This window comes from Anomaloglossus baeobatrachus, chromosome 11 (genome assembly GCF_048569485.1).
Source record: "Anomaloglossus baeobatrachus isolate aAnoBae1 chromosome 11, aAnoBae1.hap1, whole genome shotgun sequence".
In the NCBI taxonomy this organism is placed as follows: Eukaryota; Metazoa; Chordata; class Amphibia; order Anura; family Aromobatidae; genus Anomaloglossus; species Anomaloglossus baeobatrachus.
Genome location: NC_134363.1, coordinates 171,284,515 through 171,299,600, shown reverse-complemented (window position 1 = coordinate 171,299,600; position 15,086 = coordinate 171,284,515). Strand labels below are relative to the sequence as shown.

At 51.7% G+C, this 15,086-nt stretch overlaps 1 protein-coding gene across 3 annotated transcripts in view; it reads left to right on the top strand.

Moving 5' to 3' along the window:
- Positions 1-15,086, top strand: part of RNF214 (ring finger protein 214) — a 105,331-nt gene that overhangs the window by 21,443 nt on the left and 68,802 nt on the right. For 2 of the 3 annotated variants that reach the window (XM_075328932.1, XM_075328931.1), the window contains exons 5-6: positions 234-373; positions 9,355-9,423. In XM_075328932.1, the coding sequence (XP_075185047.1) occupies positions 234-373; positions 9,355-9,423 (209 nt within the window). The remainder of the gene's footprint in view (positions 1-233; positions 374-9,354; positions 9,424-15,086) is intronic. The other variant, XM_075328933.1, reaches the window with a different exon arrangement.

The window sequence follows — 15,086 nt, the reverse complement described above, 5'->3', positions numbered from 1 at the left end:
CCTCCCCCCTAGGAGATGGGTGGTCTCAATCCCCCCCCCCCAGGAGATGAGCCGTCTTCGCCACCCCCACAGTCATGAGAAATCCTCCGCCCCCCCCATAATAATGAGGGTGCCGCATCACCCCCCCATAGTGATGAGACTCCCTACAGTTACGCACGGGAGTGTGTTTGTCAGACATTTCTTTGTTACTGAGATTGCAGAGTCTCATTTTCTAAATCTGTCTGGTCTTTCAGGTTTATCTAAAAAACATTGAAGATCTGGTGGCTAAGAGAAGAGAATCTAGAAAGAAACTAGAGAAAGAGCAACGGGAGCAGGCCCAGAAGGAGGAGGATCTGGGCGCTGAGCTGCTGAACCTGCAGAGCATGAATGACAGGTATGGTCATCTCTACGGGGTCACACGTGGGGCTGCACATCCTGCAACATGTGGCCCTAAGGGGTCGTCTGGACAGTTCCAAACCAGGCTATTTTCCCCTCTCTGGTTCTTTGACTGCTGTTGAAGCCTATGAATCGCTGATTAAGTCACAGTCATGATCAGGTTAAGAAAATGCAGAAACATGCAAGACCTTATAGAGTGGTACTGAGTAGTGTAGATGTGATTCCAGCTCTGGAGGTGAAATAACCGTTAATAAAAACCAGGAGTGGTACAGTCTGTGTGTTCATGAGGAATAAAATGCATAGAGACAGTGAAGCAGAATCGCTCATGTCTTTGTAGCACATGTTCAGAAAGAGCAGCAACGTGGAGGACGTTATACAACAGTACTGAGCGGTGCAGCTGTGATTCCAGCTCTGGGTGACATAAGCAGTTAAGAAAAACAGGAATGATACAGTCTGTGTGTGTGTATGAGGAATAACACAGACATGAGGGATTCCTGCTCTCTTGTTTCTATATATCGCATGGTCAGAAGCAGCAGCATGGAGGACATTATACAGCAGTACTGAGCGGTGCAGCTGTGACTCCAGCTCTGGTTGACATAAACAGGTAATAAAAACAGGAATGATACAGTCTGTGTGTATATGAGGAATAACATAGACATGAGGGATTCCTGCTCTCCTGTTTCTATATGCCACATGTTCAGAAGCGGCAGCAGCATCGAGGACATTATTCAGCAGTACTGAGCGGTGCAGCTGTGATTCCAGCTCTGGCTGACATAAACAGGAATGATACAGTTTGTGTGTGTGTATATGAGGAATAACACAGACATGAGGGATTCCTGCTCCCCTGTTTCTATATATCGCATGGTCAGAAGCAGCAGCATGGAGGATATTATACAGCAGTACTGAGCGGTGCAGCTGTGATTCCAGCTCTGGGTGACATAAACAGGTAATAAAAACAGGAATGATACAGTCTGTGTGTGTGTATATGAAGAATAACACAGACATGAGGGATTCCTGCTCTCCTGTTTCTATATACCTCATGTTCAGAAGCAGCAGCATGGAGGATATTATACAGCAGTACTGAGCGGTGCAGCTGTGATTCCAGCTCTGGGTGACATAAACAGAATGATACAGTCTGTGTGTGTGTGTGTGTGTATATGAGGAATAACACAGACATGAGGGATTCCTGCTCTCCTGTTTCTATATACCACATGTTCAGAAGCAGCAGCATGGAGGACATTATCCAGCAGTACTGAGCGGTGCAGCTGTGATTCCAACTCTAAAGAGAGATAAAACAGTTTTAAGCAGCCGCAGAGGTCTATATGCATTTTCTGTGTTTTTCATTGTGGATAATGAGATCAGGGGACATGGAGGGGGAAAAGTGTTTCGTAAGTGGTGAAGGAGCAAATTTCACAGATGAGATATATATCACAAAGTTTTTTTTTAAGTTACTTGTCTTTTTGATTCATGAATTGTTGTTGACCGACAGTGACCATTTTAAGATTTAGTCTGATCTGCATTTTATTAAAGGGAACCTGTCACCAGATTTGGGGCCTATAAGCTGCGGCCACCACCAGTGGGTTCCTATATACAGCATTCTAACATACCGTATATAAGAGCCCAGGCCGCTGTGTAGAACATAAAAATAATTTTATAATACTCACCTGCGGTGGAGTTGGGTAATATGGGCCTCCGGTTCCGGCGTCTCCTCTTTCGGCCATCTTTGTCCTTCTTCTGAAGCCTGGGTGCGTGACGCGTCCTATGTCATCCACACTCGCCGGCATTGAGATCAAAGTATTGTAGTGCGCCTGCGCTGTACCGGCGAGTATGTATAACGTAGGATGCGTCCTGCACCCAGACTTCAGAAGGAGGACAAAGATGGCCAAAAGAGGCTGCGCCGGCACCGGACAAAGGAGATGCCCATATGGCCCACCTCCACCGCAGCAACCGTTAGGTGAGTATTGTAAAGTGATTTTCTCTTTCTTTATCGTTCCTTATGGGAGACCCAAACCATGGGTGTATAGCTACTGCCTCCGGAGGACACACAAAGTACTACACTAAAAGTGTAGCTCCTCCCTCCGAGCATATACACTCCCCGGATGACAAATCCAACCAGTTTCATGCTTTGTGTCAGGAGGATCACACACACACATGCATCTTCTTTTGATTTTTCCTTTTTTTCTAAAGATTTGGAAGAAAAGCGGGTCCACTGGACTCCCGGCATGTCCCTTCTCACCCCCCTGGCGGCGGTGCTGTTAAGGTTGATTCAGGGCAAGAGCCCTTCATGCCGCGCTCCTTCACCATCCCTTAGGGGCTCTGGCTTGAAGTTAGAGCCAACACGGTTCTCACTGCCTTGCAGGAGACCGGCCTCCATCCGCAGCCCTTTGGCAGGACCCTGCTGGACGGAGCACTGAACCCCCACCCCACCCAGGGACTGGACCCTGCGTCTCAAAGCTAAGTATAGAGACGCTATTCAGAGGGTCCTTCTGCAATGTGGGGCACTTTTATTGGGGGGGACAGTGATTTACTTTAATAATGCTGCTTTTTACTGTGTTTCCGGCCGGTTCCACGGTTTTTACTGAGAACCGCGCCGATGATGCCTGATTGTCGGCCGCATGCATAACTCTAGGCCCCGGCTTCAGCCGCGGCCTAGTTTCGTTTCGCTCCCCTGCATGTCAGTCATGCAGGGGGACACTGCAGCGCCGCCCGCCGGCCGCTCTGCACAGGGGAGGACACTCCTTATTGAGGAGATGATTCCCTCCCCTGTACATCTCCTTAGCCCTCCGATTCACGCTCCTGGGTTAACCCCCGCCCCCCCCCTCACTCTGGCGCCATTTTCTCAGCGTTCTTAGTACACTGGTCGGCGCTGGCTGCTCTGCAGAGGGAGTGAATATCTGGCTGGGGGTCCAGGCTTGGAATCCGGAGGGCACACATAATAGTGGCCTGATAAGTCACAACCTCTGGTTGTGCACTTTTACACACTCTCAGGGCATTCTGAAGGAGTTAATTCTTTATTATAGAACCTCCTCCTCAGCAGCATGTCTCATCTAGGAGCAAAGCTCCAAGGCTGTACACTACATGTTCTGCATGTAAGCTCATATGCCTGAACCGGCACAGACCCACACTGTAATGCCTGTTCTAATGTGGTGGTGCCTCAGCCTGGAGTCTCCCCAGGCTGAACCCCCGGCTTGGGTAGCATCTTTTTCCAATGCTATTTCCCAGCCCTTTGCAGACTCCATTGGACAGTTGTCTCGGACGCTGCTAAGCATGCATCAGCCCCCTTCTCAGGGTGCCTCTGCTGCTCCAGCTCGCTCTGCAGAGCTAACAGAGTCTGTTTCACCTAATCCCAGACCCCGTCCTCCTAAACGGAGACGCAGGGACTCCTCTCCTTCCTCGTCCCACGGCTCTGCCTCACGGGCCGAGTCACAAGGCGAGGAGGATGCCCTTACTGTGGGCTCAGACGCTTCGTCTATGTACCCCATTGATACCGATGGTGATGCAGATGTTAGCGATTTGATAGCGTCCATTAACTCCGTTCTGGACCTTAACCCTCCAGTGTCAGAAGAACAGGCCTCTTGGGTAGAAAAACACCAGTTTATCTCACCTAAGAGAGCAGGCCACTGTGACTAAACCCAGGGCCTGTCCTGACAAACGCTTTCTTAAGCGTACTTCTGACTTACTGGGGGCTCGGACGCTCTCCATGTACCCTATTGATCTGTCCGAAAGTGACGCAGGTGCTAATGATTTGATTGCGTCCATTATATTTCTGCTGGACCTCAATCCGCCTGTATCAGGGGAGCACCCCTCTTTGGCAGAAAAGCATCAGTATGCCTTGCCTAAGAGAACAAGGAGTGTGTTCCTTATCCACTCCAGCATTCAGGTCACTGTGACCAAGCCCAGAGCTTGTCCTGACAGACGCTTCCCAGAGCGTGGTTCTGATGACTGTTTCCCCCTTCCACCAATGGTGGTCAAGGAATGGGCTCATTCACCAAGGGTGGACCCTCCGGGGTCTAGACTTTCAGCCCGGACAGTTGTATCAGTGGCTGACGGCTCCTCTCTGAGGATCCCACGGTCCGCCAGGTTGTCCTTCTGGCCAAATCTATATATGAGGCGGCAGGGGCCTCGTTCTCCCCATCTTTGCAGCAGTGCGGGCTCTCAAAGCCATCTCTGCTTCTCGGGAGGAGATTCATTCCCTCACCAGGGCCTTTATGCCCGAATTGGTTGCCTTAACTTCCAGGCTTCAGTCTTTTCATCCTATAGCTGGAGACTGTCACCGCGCTGCGGTGGCCTCGGCTACTTCCCTCGCTATCCGCAGGTTCCTGTGGCTTCGAGAGTGGAAGGCAGATGCTTCTTAAAAAGTTCGTTGCTGGACTCCCTTTTGCTGGGACCAGTCTATTCGGTGAACAACTGGATGAATTTATTAAGGAAGCTTTTGGCAGGAAGAGTACTTCCATGCCACAACCCAGGACACCTTCCAGGGCAGGAACCAGTCGAGGTTTCGTTCCTTTCGTTTCCTCTAACTGGTCGTCCTCTAAGCCCTCGGCCTCGTCCACTAACTCAGCCAAGGTCCGTAAACCAACTGGCGCATGAAGCCGTGTCCTAAGTCGGCAGGAGCTGCTGCCACCAGGGCAGCCTCCTCTTGATTATCTGGCCGCGCCAGTAACGTCCTTGGTCGGTGGCAGGCTCTCCCTCTTGGGCGACGTGTGGTTGCAACACGTCTTCGATCAGTGGGTGTGGGTTACCCTCTCCCACGGCTATAAGACAGATTTTTTTCTGACAACTCCCCCCTGCTCCAAGGCCGCCGCCTTCTCACAGGCCGTGGCATTCTTGCAGGCCAATGGAGTAATTGTACCAGTTCCCGACTGGGAACGGTTCTGAGATTTCTACTGAAATCTCTTCCTAGTCCCCGAAAAGGACGGTGCTTTCCGACCTGGATCTCAAGCTTCTCAACAAGCATGTTCAGGTGCGGCAATTTTGCAGAAATCTCTGCGATCAGTCAATGACCCAAGGAGATTCTTAGCATCCATCGACATCAGAGATGTCTCTCTGCATGTGCCATTCGCAGTTTCCCACCAGCGTTGGCTACGTTTTGTAATCAGAGAGGAACATTTCCAATCGTGGCTCTCCCCTTGGGTTAGCCACGGCCCCTCGTGTATTCACCAGTTGCGGTGCTGCTCCTCCAGGGGTTGGTAGTGATTCCTTACCTGGACGCCCTTCTAGTCAGGGCTTCATCCAGTGCAGACTGTCAGCGGAGTGTCTCGCTCACTCTCGCCACGCTTGCAAGTCCACTCTAACCCCGACCCAGGAACTTACGTACCTAGGGATGCAATTCGAGACTCTGCTGGCACTTGTGAAGCTGCCCTTAGTCAAACAGCAGTCTCTTCATCTGGCGGTTCGCTCTCTGCTGAGGCTCCGCCGTCATTCCATCTGGCACCTCAGGCAGGTGCTGGGTCAGATGGTGGCGTCAATAGAAGCGGTTCCCCTTGCCAGTTCCATCTGCGTCCCCTGCAGCTGGACATTCTCCGCTGTTGGGACAAGCGGACCTCTTCCTTGCACAGGCTGGTGGCTCTGTCGCCACAGACCAGGAGCTCTCTTTAAGTGGTGGCTTCGGCCCCTCTCTCTGTACCAGGGACGCTCCTTTCTGGCCCCGTCCTGGGTGATTCTCACCACGGATGCCAGTCTATCCGGCTGGGGAGCAGTTTCTCCACCACCGAGCACAGGGCACTTGGACTCCGTCCGAATCAGCCCTCTCGATCAATGTGCTAGAAATCAGGGCTGTAGTCCTTGGACTCGCAGCCGCCTAGCGATGTTGGAAGTTCAACATATCCTTCAGTGGACGGAGGACTCCGAGTCCACCATATCCGCAGTCCACATCCCAGGCGCAGAAAACTGGGAGGCAGATTATTTGGTCCCAGTTCCGTCTGGCCTACGTGTTTCCCCCTCTAGCTCTCTTGCCCAGAGTCCTGTGCAAGATCAAAATGGAGGGCCGTCGGGTCGTACTCATCGCCCCAGGCCCAGGCGAGCTTGGTCCCCAGACCTGCTCCGTCTGTTCGTAGAGGTGCTGTGGCATCTCCCGGACCGGCCAGACGTTCTCTCAGAGGGTCCGTTTTCCACAACAATTCTTGGCTCTCAGATTGACGGCGTGGCTCTTGAGCCCTGAATCCTTACGGCTTCAGGCATTCCTTCCGAGGTCATCTTCACTATGACTCAGGCTCGGAAGTCTTCCTCGGCCAGGATTTACCTCAGGACTTGGAGAATTTTCCTGTCCTGGTGTCGTTCTTCCGGCCATGCTCCTTGGCCGTTTTTTCCTTGCCGACCATCCTGTCCTTTCTACAGTCCGGCCTGCAGCTAGGTCTGTCCCTCATTCCCTCAAGGGACAGGTCTCGGCTCTGTCAGCATTGTTCCAGCGGCGTATCGCCCGGCTGGCCCAGGTGCGCACCTTCATGCAGGGCGCATCTCACATCATTCCGCCTTACCGGCGGCCTCTGGATCCCTGAGACCTTACTCTGGTCCTCATGGCCTTACAGAAACCCCCCTTGAGCCTCTTAGGGAGGTTTCGTTGTTTAGTCTTTCACAGAAAGTGGTCTTTCTGGTGGCCATAATTTCTCTCAGGAGAGTCTCTTATTTGACTGTGCTCTCTTCGGAGTCTCCCTTTTTGTTTTTTTTCACCAAGACAAGGTGGTTCTCCGTACAACTCCGGGCCTTCTCCCTAAGGTGGTGTCTCCTTTCCACCTTAACCAGGACATTTCATTGTCTTCCCTTTGTTCGGCCCCTGTGCATCGCTTTGAGAAAGCGTTGCATGCTTTAGCTTCGGTGCGGACGCTCCGGATCTATGTGTCACGCACCGCTGTTTCTTAGGCGGTGCACCTCTCTTTGTGTGCTGACCACACGTCAGCGCAAGGGTCTCTCGGCTTCTAAACCGACCCTAGCTCATTGAATAGGTCGGCCATATCCGATGCCTACCAATGTTCTCAGGTGCCTCCCCCGCCGGGGATTAAGGCGCACTCGACCAGAGCCGTCGGTGCCTCTTGGGCTACGGCTCAGCAGGTTTGTCAGGCTGCCACTTGGTCTAGGCTGGCAAGTAGTACATGGGGGACATTTAAAGGCCACCAGACATACAGCCCCCACACCTCCGACGAAGCCGTTGCGAAACGCGCGTCAGGTGTGGGCGGTGTACTCTGGTGGGGCTGTACACTTTGGTGGGTATTTTTCCCTGCTGAGCTCTTTCTATTCAGGGTTCATTATCCCTGTTAGCAGTGATCGCTATCTGTGTTTAGTTATGGTTATCTGACCTGTAGCCTGTCTTTACAAAAGTTCAGTGTTTACAATGCTATTGTGCTAGGATTAGTCATATAATCTAAATCCTTAATTGTATTATCTTCCACAGCAGCCCTGGTCACTGGTTACCAGACTTAGTATCAGGCTGCATTTATTCTGTATCTGCTACAGTTCCAATTACATTCAGGTTGTCGGAACTAAGCATTCACTGGCTTTTGTGATTAGAGGTGATTTTAACCCTTGTAGATTCATATATGGGCTCTGTATTTATTCATTGATATCATTGCCTCTTTTCTGTTAGAGCTCTCACTTGCAATGTGCAATATATAATAAGCCCCATTTATGGTTACACCGCCCAATCTCTTGCTGTGTTGATTTTAAATTTGTCTGTGTATGTCCTTTATGTGTCACGCATAATAAATAATTTGTTATATTTTTTCAAAAAAACTGTGTGCATTGATGCCTTTATTGATAGCCTATTTTCCAGACTAAGTCCAATCTTCTTAATAATGTATGATATGGGGACTCTAGTTGTTTAATAAATATATACATTATGAATTCCTGTACTCTATTGTTAATATGCCACTTGGTCTAGTCTGCACACTCTTTCGAAGCACTACCAAGTGCATGCTCATGCTTCGGCAGATGCGAGCTTTGGCAGACGCATCCTTCGGACGGCTGTCGCCCATTTGTGAAGTTAGGTTTCGCCTACTTCTCAGTTTCTGTTTATTCCCACCCATGGACTGCTTTGAGACGTCCCATGGTTTAGGTCTCCCATAAGGAACGATAAAAAAAAAGAGAATTTTGTTTACTTACCGTAAATTCTTTTTCTTATAGTTCCGACATGGGAGACCCAGCACCCTCCCTGTTGCCTGTTGGCAGCTTTCTTGTTCCGTGTGTTTCACCGGCTGTTGTTGTAGACAGAGGTTCCGGTTATTCCGGGTTTTACTCTATCTCTACTTATGGGTGGATGTCCTCCTTCAGCTTTGGCACTAAACTGGTTGGATTTGTCATCCGGGGAGTGTATATGCTCGGAGGGAGGAGCTACACTTTTAGTGTAGTGCTTTGTGTGTCCTCCGGAGGCAGTAGCTATACACCCATGGTTTGGGTCTCCCATGTCGGAACTATAAGAAAAAGAATTTACGGTAAGTAAACAAAATTCTCTTTTTCGTTTCATTGGGGGACACAGGACCATGGGTGCTGTGTCCCCCAATGAAGACTCAGAGAAAGAGATTTTACGGTGAGTACACAAAAATCCTTCTTTTACGTTCTACACAGCGGCCTGGGCTCTTATATACAGGATGTTAGAATACTGTAAGAGCCCACTGGTGGTGGTCGCAGCTTATAGGCCCCAAATTTGCTGACAGGTTCCCTTTAAGAAGGAGAAACTTGACAACATGATAAATAGAAAGGTTTAGGAGTCCAGTGGGCGGCCTCACCTCTGCATACAGAGATGTCTGGCAGAATCGGACCACCCACTGGACTCCTAAAGCGAAGACCCTGTATTGAATCTTATCCCACAAATCTCTCTCCTCCTCCGGTCTATACCCGCACCACTGCAGATTACTCTACATGTTGTGTCTCGGGGACCTATCTGTCTGTACAAATTCTGTAAATACTGCATTTAACAAAAATCCTGTTCTTTCCATGTGAGCAAACCGGAAAGATGCCGTGTCCTCTCACAATTATAATTTCTTGCAGCCTCGAGAAAGAGCAAAGAGAAATTGAGAATAAAATCGCAAATTTACTTGCCGAGCAAACGGCGGAAAGGTGAGCGACCGTTAGTGTACGCCATAGGCGTAAAAGGGAACTGAACTCTCTATCACTTCTTTAATCTTGCTTTTTAAAACGGTTTGACTTTTTAGCGCTCACTGCTGCCGATTTTCTAGCCTCCATCATTAGACCCCACCAGCCCCTCTGAATTCTGCCTCGGGCCACCTGCCGTACATTGCACTCAAGATCTGCGACTTCTCGATTGCTCCCACACTGCATGTACGGTATTGGTTTGCCAACATGACCATAGCTTACGGTACTGGGTTAAACGTTTGGACACAGCTGGTGCAATAAGTTTCTTATTGGAATGTGCACATTGTAGACTCAGACTGACGGCAGCAATACCACCAAAAATTGCATGTGTGAAACAAACCAGAATGTGAGTTACCCCTTAGATTCTTGCAGGTACCATCTTTTCTTCGGCGCTCCATTGGGAGACCCAGACGATTGGGTGTATAGCTACTGCCTCCGGAGGCCACACAAAGCATTACACTAAAAAGTGTAAGGCCCCTCCCCTTCTGGCCATACACCCCCCGTGGGATCACGGGCTGCTCAGTTTTCAAGCTTTGTGCGAAGGAGGTCAGACATCCACGCATAGCTCCACTGTTTAGTCAGCAGCAGCTGCTGACTATATCGGATGGAAGAAAAGAGGGCCCATACTAGGGCCCCCAGCATGCTCCCTTCTCACCCCACTCTGTGTCGGCGGTGTTTGTTAAGGTTGAGGTACCCATTGCGGGTACGGAGGCTGGAGCCCACATGCTGCTTTCCTTCCCCATCCCCCTGAGGGGCTCTGGGGAAGTGGGATCTTACCGGCCTCCAGACTCTGAGGCCGGGCTCCATCCACAGACCCGGAGATCCTGCTGGATACGGAGCTGAGTGCCGTCAGGGACAAGGCCCTGCACCATTCAGGTACTCTGTGTCCCCGCACAGACAGGCACAGACACACGCCAGAGTTGCTGGGTGTGCTAGTGCGCCGGGGACAGTAGCGCTGCGCGCCTGGGTATTATTCACTACAGCTTTGCTGAGTGACTTGCTGTGTTGGGAACTACCGCGCCGACCGCCCCTGGAGCGGCGGCGCGGCTGAGACTTGTAGTGCGCCGGGGACTCGCGCTGACCGTGCTTTTACGACGGCAGCGCTTTTAAATCTAGTCCCCGGCTTTTGCGGCCTAGCTCCGTTTCGTTCCCGCCCCCAACCCTGTCAATCACGGAAGGGGAGAGACGCTGTACAATCAGTCAGCGCCGAGGGCTGGAGTCTTATTTACATACTCCAGCCCTCTCACTGGGCACAGTGGGACGCCAGTTTCCCGCTCTTGTCTGCAGCACGCCCACGGCCCGCCCCTCTTCACAGGACGCTGGCAGCCATTCCTGCATGCAGTCTGAGCTGGAGAACGGACATAGCCCTGGGAGACCCAGACAAGGGATTCTGGCGACCACACACCCGCTGTTTAGCGGGCGGTAAGCAGCACAAAAGTGCTGACCCCACTAGTGCCACAGTGTTATTTAGTGTACTTTTTGTCTGTACCTATATATTGCACTGTACGGTCGCTTCTTGGTTATACCCCATTGCTCTGAGGAGACAACAGCATGTCATCCGCAAAAAGCAAGGGTGCCAAGGCACAGGCTTTATATGCTGATTGTACCGCATGTGGGGCTGATCTACCGGCAGGTTCCACTGACCCCCATTGTGTGCAATGTTCGGTCCCTGTGCCACTTCGTCAGCCGGAGCCTATGCTAGTAGTGGCCCAGGCAGAGACGCCTGTGAACCCTGCCCCAGTGACGGGGACAGAGTTTGCAGTTTTTGCTGATAAGATGTCTGTGACTATGACAAAAATTCTTGAAACTTTGCAGTCCAGGCCGGTCACTCAGACCATGGACACTGTTGATGCAATGTTACCCGGTCCCCCTCAGTTGGAACTAGTCCAGGCTACAAGGGGGTCTCAGGCATCACAGGCTGAAGGCTCTGACTCGGACGACAGTCCCAGGCAGCCTAAGCGAGCTCGCTGGGAAAGACCCTCGACGTCATCACACTGGTCAGGGTCTCAGCGAGAGGCTTCTCTGTATGATGAGGCAGAGGTAGCTGATCAGGAGTCTAATCCTGAGACTGCTCTCAATCTGGATACTCCTGATGGTGACGCTATGGTAAATGATCTTATAGCGGCCATCAATAGACTGTTGGATATTTCTCCCCCAGCCCCTTCAGCGGAGGAGGCAGCTGCACAGCAGGAGAAATTCCATTTCAGGTATCCCAAGCATAAATTGAGTACTTTTCTGGACCACTCTGACTTCAGAGAAGCAGTCCAGAAACACCATACTTGTCCAGACAAGCGTTTCTCCAAACGTCTTAAAGATACACGTTATCCCTTTCCCCCTGACGTGGTCAAACGCTGGACCCAGTGTCCAAAAGTGGACCCCCCAATCTCCAGGCTTGCGGCTAGGTCCATAGTTGCAGTGGAAGATGGGGCTTCACTAAAAGATGCCAATGACAGACAGATGGACCTTTGGTTGAAATCTGTCTATGAAGCTATCGGCGCGTCGTTTGCTCCAGCATTCGCGGCCGTGTGGGCACTCCAAGCTATTTCAGCTGGTCTGGAACAGGTGGACTCTCTCATACGTCCATCAGTGCCGCAAGTGGCGTCCTTAACCTCGCAAATGTCTGCGTTTGCGACTTACGCGATCAATGCGGTCCTAGACTCCACGAGCCGTACCTCAATGGCGTCCGCCAACTCTGTGGTTTTGCGCAGAGCCTTGTGGTTAAAGGAATGGAAAGCAGATTCTGCTTCCAAAAAATGCTTAACCAGTTTGCCATTATCTGGAGACAGACTGTTTGGTGAGCAATTGGCTGAAATCATTAAACAGTCCAAGGGTAAGGATTCTTCCTTACCCCAGCCCAGATCAAGCAAACCTCAACAGAGGAGAGGACAGTCGAGGTTTCGGTCCTTTCGAGGCTCGGGCAGGGCCCAATTCTCCTCGTCCAAGGGGACTCAGAAGGAGCAGAGGAGCTCAGATTCCTGGCGGGCTCACTCACGCCCAAAGAAAGCAACAGGAGGAACCGCTTCCAAGGCGGCTGCCTCATGACTTTCGGCCTCCTCCCTCCGCATCATCGGTCGGTGGCAGACTCTCCCGCTTTTGCGACATCTGGCTGCCACAGGTCAAGGACCGGTGGGTAACAGACGTTTTGTCTCACGGGTACAGGATAGAGTTCAGTTCTCGTCCTCCGCCTCGGTTCTTCAGAACTTCCCCACATCCCGACCGAACCGATGCCCTTCTGCAGGCGGTATGCTCTCTAAGGGCAGAAGGAGTGGTGATCCCTGTTCCTCTTCAGGAACGAGGTCAAGGTTTTTACTCCAATCGGTTTGTGGTGCCAAAAAAGGACGGCTCGTTCCGTCCTGTTCTGGACCTAAAACTGCTCAACAAGCACGTAAAAACCAGGCGGTTCCGGATGGAATCCCTCCGCTCCGTCATTGCCTCAATGTCTCAAGGAGATTTTCTAGCATCAATAGACATCAAAGATGCTTATCTCCACGTGCCGATTGCTCCAGAGCACCAGCGTTTTCTACGCTTCGTGATAGAAGACGACCATCTTCAGTTCGTAGCCCTGCCCTTCGGTCTGGCGACAGCCCCACGGGTTTTCACCAAGGTCATGGCAGCAGTGGTAGCAGTCTTGCACTCTCAGGGACACTCGGTGATCCCTTACTTAGACGATCTGCTTGTCAAGGCACCCTCTCAAGAGGCATGCCAACACAGCCTAAACGTTGCGCTGGAGACTCTCCAGACTTTTGGGTGGATCATCAACTTTTCAAAGTCAAACCTGTCACCGACCCAATCACTGACATACCTTGGCATGGAGTTTCATACTCTCTCAGCGGTAGTGAAGCTTCCGCTGGACAAGCAGCGGTCACTACAGACAGGGGTGCAGTTTCTCCTTCAAGGTCAATCGCACCCCTTAAGACGCCTCATGCACTTCCTGGGGAAGATGGTGGCAACAATGGAAGCAGTCCCGTTGGCCCAGTTTCATCTGCGCCCACTTCAATGGGACATTCTCCGCCAATGGGACGGGAGGTCGACGTCCTTAGACAAGAAAGTCCTCCTCTCCCAGACGACCAAGGACTCGCTTCAGTGGTGGCTTCTTCCCACCTCATTATCACAGGGAAGGTCCTTCCTACCCCCTTCCTGGGAGGTGGTCACGACAAACGCGAGTCTGTCAGGGTGGGGAGCAGTTTTTCTCCACCACAGGGCTCAAGGTACGTGGACTCAGCAGGAGTCCACTCTTCAGATCAATGTTCTGGAAATCAGGGCAGTGTATCTGGCCCTACTGGCCTTCCAACAGTGGCTGGAAGGAAAGCAGATCCGAATTCAGTCGGACAACTCAACAGCGGTGGCATACATCAACCACCAAGGCGGGACACGCAGTCGGCAAGCCTTCCAGGAAGTCCGGCGGATTCTGCTGTGGGTGGAAGCCACGGCCTCCACCATATCCGCAGTTCACATCCCGGGCGTAGAAAACTGGGAAGCAGACTTTCTCAGTCGCCAGGGTATGGATGCAGGGGAATGGTCCCTTCACCCGGACGTGTTTCAGGAAATCTGTCGCCGCTGGGGAATGCCGGACGTCGACCTAATGGCGTCTCGGCACAACAACAAGGTTCCGGCCTTCATGGCGCGGTCTCGCGATCAAAGAGCTCTGGCGGCAGACGCCTTAGTGCAGGATTGGTCGCAGTTCCAGCTGCCCTATGTGTTTCCACCTCTGGCACTCTTGCCCAGAGTGCTACGCAAGATCAGGTCCGATTGCCGCCGCGTCATACTCGTCGCCCCAGACTGGCCGAGAAGGTCGTGGTACCCGGATCTGTGGCATCTCACGGTCGGACAACCGTGGGCGCTGCCAGATCGACCAGACTTGCTGTCACAAGGGCCGTTTTTCCATCTGAATTCTTCGGCCCTGAACCTGACTGTGTGGCCATTGAGTCCTGGATCCTAGCGTCTTCAGGATTATCTCAAGGTGTTGTTGCCACCATGAGACAAGCTAGGAAGCCCACGTCTGCTAAGATCTACCACAGAACGTGGAAGATATTCTTATCCTGGTGCTCTGCTCAGGGAGTGTCCCCCTGGCCATTTGCATTGCCTACGTTTCCTTCCTTCCTGCAGTCTGGGTTGGAAAAAGGTTTGTCGCTCGGCTCCCTTAAAGGGCAAGTCTCAGCGCTATCTGTATTTTTTCAGAAGCGTCTAGCACGACTTCCTCAGGTACGTACGTTCCTGCAGGGGGTTCGTCACATCGTCCCTCCGTACAAACGGCCGTTAGACCCATGGGATCTGAACAGGGTACTAGTTGCTCTCCAGAAGCCGCCCTTCGAGCCTCTGAGGGATGTTTCACTTTCTCGACTCTCACAGAAAGTGGCCTTTCTGGTAGCGGTCACGTCTCTTCGGAGGGTGTCCGAACTGGCAGCGCTGTCATCTAAAGCTCCCTTCCTGGTGTTTCACCAGGACAAGGTAGTACTGCGCCCGATCCCGGAGTTTCTCCCTAAGGTGGTATCCTCCTTTCATCTCAATCAGGATATCTCCTTACCTTCTCTTTGTACTCATCCAGTTCATCGGTATGAAAAGGATTTACATTTGTTAGATCTGGTGAGAGCACTCAGAATCTACATTTCCCGCACGGCGCCCCTGCG